Source organism: Octodon degus, unplaced genomic scaffold (assembly GCF_000260255.1).
Source record: "Octodon degus isolate 3935 unplaced genomic scaffold, OctDeg1.0 scaffold00068, whole genome shotgun sequence".
NCBI lineage: Eukaryota > Metazoa > Chordata > Mammalia > Rodentia > Octodontidae > Octodon > Octodon degus.
The window spans coordinates 5,978,286-5,983,833 of NW_004524644.1; the positions used below are offsets into that span (position 1 = coordinate 5,978,286).

Consider the following 5,548-nt stretch of genomic DNA (forward strand, 5'->3'; position numbering starts at 1 on the left):
TTTGTATTAAGGATCAAACTCATGACCTTGCACTTGCCAGGCAGGTGCTTACGCTGCTGAGCTATCTCCCCAGCCCAGGTAGTTGGTTTAAGTAGGCATTTTCTGTGCTGTAGTCCTTAAAAAAGATAAACAGATTAATCCCGCCAGGTGGTGTGCACCTGAATTCCTGACTACGTAGGAGGCTTTTGTTGTATTTTAGATTCATTTGGTCACATACAAATGTGCATTAAATACAGTTATCCTATAAATGAAATCATTTTTCCATTTAGCTGAAATAACAAAGGCAGTAAAAATTAAAATATTATATTCAAAGTATTGTGAGGTGCTTCCTAATTTGCCAGTGACTATCTGCTTAGTTTTAAACAGAATCCATGTACTGCTGTGTAACAGAACTTTTTGTGATAATAGGAGAGACATTCTATGTACTGTCCCATATGCCTGCCTTGACTGCATATGGCTACTGATCACTTAAGATGTGGCTGGTGTGACAGAGACCTCAACTGTTTTATTTTAATTTAATTTTATGTGTTTGGTATAGGGTCTCACTATGAAGCTCAGACTCGTAGTGATCCTCCTCTTTTCAGCCTCCTCAATGTGGGATTACAGGCATGTACCACCATGAACAGTCTCGGGGGCTGCTCAGTGCACCTGGGGGCAGGGCCAGTGCAGCATGGGCTGGGGATTGAACCTGGTCCCTGTGCTTGCCTAACCAGGTGCTTAGTCCACTGAGCTATCTGCAGGCCCTTGCTTATTTTATTTAATTTTAATTAATTTAAATGTAAACAGTTATCTATGGTCAGCAGTAGTGATGGGGGGCAGTGTAGCTGTAGAAGTCAGCATCCAGTGGAGGGCACCCAGGTTGATATTTGTTTCTAGAGATTATCAATCCAGGTATTAAAGGGACCAATTTTCAATAGGGTAATCAAGCAAAAATCAACCTACTAGTTCTCTGGGAACCTCTGAGACTCTGCTCATCTCTGCCGCATTCAGACTATCTGTTACCTCAGGGTAGGGAGTCCTACCTGCTGGGAAGCCGAAGCAGCTCTCTCTTCGGCCTGGCTCAGACGCCTTTGAAGTCTGCTGGCTTTTTCTTGATGCTCTAAAATTAATTTTTCATTCTAGTAAGGAGAAATGGAAAGAAAACAAGCAAGTCAGATATCTATATGTGAAATGGAGATGTTCTCAGGGATAATCAAAAGTGTGGATATTATACTATGTATAAAATTAAAAGATAATATTGCCAAATGTACATTTTCTGAGTTGTAAGGTTCAAAGTATGAAGTTGGTTTCAGATTCTTCCTAAACTGCCCTCCTCATCCCCCTACTATCAGATGAAAGTGACTGAGGGGTGTGTGGCTCAGTGGGGAAGTGCTTCCTGAGAATGTATGGGCTCTGGGTTCCCTCCCTTGTACTGCAAAAACCACAAAATAAAATAAACACACACACACACACACACAAAAAGAAAAAAAAAACAAAGAAGATGATGAACAAATCTAAAAGAAAAGTGAACCAGAAGAGCAGGACTTTCAATTTTTGATTTGTTAATGCTGAGATTTGAGGTCACTGCTTTACAATCACCCACTGAGAACTGTGAAAACACAAAACATTGGGCCTTACAGCACAGGTAAGGTGGGACGGAGTTTGCTGCCCCAGATATCTGCATCCTGCAGAATTAGTAGCACTGCTGTAGGATGGACTGTGTCTGCAAGTGATGCTGAAGTTCTCACTTCAATACCTATGAATGTGACCTTCCTGTTTTTATGAAACAAGGTCTCAGTCTTTGCATGTAGCTCAGGCTGGGCTCCAACCCCTGGTGATCCTCTTGTCTCAGCCTCTCTAGTGCTGCGATTATAGGTATGTGCCACCACATCTGGCAGAACATGACCTTGAGAGTCTTAGCAGATGATTACATTAAGATAAGGTCAATATGGAGCCGTAGTCCACATGACATCCATTCATTAAATCTACTCATAGATCCATTCATTAAAATGGGCAATTTGAACTTAAAGACAGAGATGTATGATGAGAAGACTCAAAACATCCCTTGAAGCCAAGGAATGCCTGAGGTGGAGCCCAGGAGAAAGGCAGGGAACAAATTTTTGCTTGGAGTTCTCAGAAAGAAATCAACGCTGCTGACACTGATCTTAGACTTCTACCTGCCAGAACTGTAAGGCAATATAATTTTCAGTTGTTTATGGAACCCAGTTTGGAATACTTTGTGATGGCAGAAACTGCAGCGACATCATAAATACAAAATTGTCACTATGTACCATTGTGCTGACAAGTTCAAATCATCAGTGTAAAAAGTATGTTTTCCCTCTTTACTTACCTGCCTGGTCAGAGTGCATCTGCAAGACATAGTTTTGTACAACTAGGACTGCACGCAGTTTTTCTGGCATTTATCTGAACTGGGAGGATAATATAAGCTCAACAAGGAATGGCTAGAAAATGCCAAATATGTACAAGTGACTACAGTGTCACGTCTAGTAATATAAAACAATGAAATATAGTATCCTTAGTTTATCTTACCATATCCCAAAGCAGAACTAAATTTATTAAGAGAACTATATTGGCTGTACCAATTTATCAAAATTTGTATAAGTAATCTTAAATTTTAAAACGCATGTTAAACATCAGAGAAAATGGGGAACAATCCTGGCTTACCTGATGATTGTTTCATTTTTATAATTGCACTGTGTATATTTTTCTATACAGCTACCATAATGCTTAAGAGACAGTTCTAACTGGGAAATCATAACATATATAAGAGTTTTCCCCCCAACTGACCCTTTAGATCTTCCAATATTATTAATAACACTACATTGAAAAGCTTCCTTTTTTTCTCAGAACAGGTATCTGGAAGAGGGAGATAAAATGAGGCCAGTTTAACAGCTGTTCCTTATTGTCTTCTAAGTGTTTCATATCAATTTATAATGCCATGCTTGGGGCCAGAGATATAGCTCAGTGGTGTAGGTACCTGCCTAGTAAGCAGAAGGTCTTAAGTTCGATCCCCATAAGAGAAAAGAGGCATAATAGGACCATGTAGTCGACTGATGAACATTTGAAGTAGAACATCAAATGAAGATCTAGAGTTCTAGAAGGCCCAAAGAATCCAGGGATTGTTTAGTTTTTAAGGCTTAAAGAAAAAAATGATAAACTTGCTACAATTAGTTCTAAAGAATTAATCTAAATACATTTTGATATACTCCTGTAGCAAAAGTATTTTCTATGTGTCTTTCCTCATGATTAAAAACAAAATAGCATAAATATAGAGACTCAAGAGAAAAGAAAATCCTAGCAATTCTCAAAACACATAGTACAAGTTACACTAGTGTATGTTAGCAGAACTGAAATAAGAGCTCGCCCTTTCTCATGTACAGATGATCAACCACCAACTTCCAAAGCTTTTACGCATTGTATGTTATGTGTGGGCTTTAGGGTTATGAATGATTTTGATGTAGTAACTTCTAAGGAGTCTTACTTTGGACTTGGTGCAGATAAAATTCTATCGCACGAGCATCCAGCTGCAGCAGAAGGTACACCCCAGGGGAATCAGGACCTTACCTCGGCTACCTTTTCATTTGCTATTTCCAGCTGAGAGAGCAGTTCTTGGGTATGAAGTTTCTGTCGACTCAGCTCACTCCTATAGAAAGAGAGAAAGACAGAGAGACAGAGACAGAGAGGGAGATTGAGATTAATGTAATAGTTCAAAATCTAAAATCTTTATTTGTGACATATATGTTCATGTTCTGAACAAAAAGATTTTAATGTGCAACATAAAATTACTTAATAGGCAGCACCTTAAAAGCTCATTCAATTCTTTTTAAAATGTAAATATTCTAGAAATTAGTTGTAAAACAATGTATATATATTGGTACTGTTGCACTCTACACTTAAAAAGTTAAAATGTCAAATTTTAAGTAATGTGTGTTTTGCTAGTTAAAGCATTTTGACAATTAAAAATCATAAGTTATCACATTTTGTTACATATATTTTACCATAATTTTTAAAATTAATGAACTACTTATTTATTTTAAAAATTTTATTAGTACATGTGTGCAGTACATAATGATTACATTGTGAGTTTTTACCACAATTAAAAACAAACAAACAAAATAAAAAACATTTTAAAAGTACAAAAGCATCTTCAAGTTTATTATTTGAGATATTACTAGGCATTAAATGAAAGTACACTCATACTAAATAGATTCAGTCTTTATTACAAAATTTCAAAAGCTAAGCAAAGCAGGACACATCTGTAATCCCAGCATTCTGGGAGGCTGAGGCAGGAGAAATTCCAAGTTTGAACATAGCCTGGGAAACAGCAATTTCATGACACCCTATCTAAAAAAAAAAAAAAAAAAAAGAGGAGGTGGCTCAGTGCAAAGGTGCCAGGCTTAAACTCCAGTATAAAAAAAAGGACCCTATAATCTCTCATGTTCTTTGCTACGGTCTGTATTTTTAAGATTCATATAAAGTCTTCATAGGGGAGTTCAACTATTGAAAGTTTATGGTAATACCAATCACTCCAAAAATCATGTTAGGGCACTATATTCAGGACTGGTATTTATGATTTGGTTGTACACACACTATATTTTATTCATTCATATCTTTTGTGATTTATTAGCTAAAATTATGTTATGGTGACTATCATCAGCATTTGCTGTTGTTTGACATACAAGCATTAGATTGCTTTTTTTCTTTTCTTTTTTCTCCCTCCCCCTAGATTGCTTTTAGCCAGAAATTATTTCAAGAGGCCAGGGAGATAGTTCAGTAGAATAAGCACTTGCCTGGCAATCCCCAGTACCGCACAAACAAACAAACAAACAAACAAAGAAAAAAAATTCAAGAGTCCAAGGTTAACAGTAGATACAATGTAGTCCTAAAAACAACTTAATCAGAAAAAAAAGGATCAAATCAATTTTCTGGTATTAAAATAGTTAATCCACTATTGACTTCTGACTTGTACTTCTTTTGACTTTACTTGTACTTCTTAGATCAATCAATAAATTAACACTTCCAAAGTCACTTCATGGCCTGGTAATGTGCACACATGTATCCTAGCACTTGGGAAGCTGAGGTAGGAGGAGTCATGAGCTTGAGACCAACCTTGGCTACATGGTGAGTACATAGCAAGACTTTGTTTCAAAGAAAGAACAGAAAAGGGGCCTGGGGAGATAGCTTGGTGGTCTAAGTGCCTGTATGAAAGTACAAGGGGGTTCAATCCCAGTACCACATGCTGTGCTGGCTTTGTGCCACGCTGGCCACTGAAATTGGGTGTGTCGGTGCACGCATGTAATTCCAGCATTGGAAAGGGTGAGACGGAAGGGTCACTACGAGTCCGAGCTGCATAGCAAGACCCTGTACAAAATAAATAAATAAAAGATTAAAAAACTTTTTTAAAACCCCCGCAAGATCACTTCACTTTCTTTTTCTCTGTCTCTGTCTCTGTCTCTGTCTCTGTCTCTGTCTCTCTCTTCCTCCTTTCCTCCTTCCCTTGTTCCTGCCCTCCTTCTTTCCTACACAGGGTCTCACTATGTAGCCCAGG

The 5,548-nt window shown here is 37.9% G+C and overlaps 1 protein-coding gene across 2 annotated transcripts in view; it reads right to left on the bottom strand.

The window, feature by feature from the left end:
• The window catches only part of Sclt1 (sodium channel and clathrin linker 1), a 262,327-nt gene that overhangs the window by 3,099 nt on the left and 253,680 nt on the right, over positions 1–5,548 (bottom strand). For both annotated transcript variants that reach the window (XM_023719509.1, XM_023719507.1), the window contains 2 exons: positions 3,565–3,643; positions 1,023–1,118 (listed from right to left, as the gene is read on the bottom strand). In XM_023719509.1, coding sequence (XP_023575277.1) covers positions 1,023–1,118; positions 3,565–3,643 — 175 coding nt within the window. The remainder of the gene's footprint in view (positions 1–1,022; positions 1,119–3,564; positions 3,644–5,548) is intronic.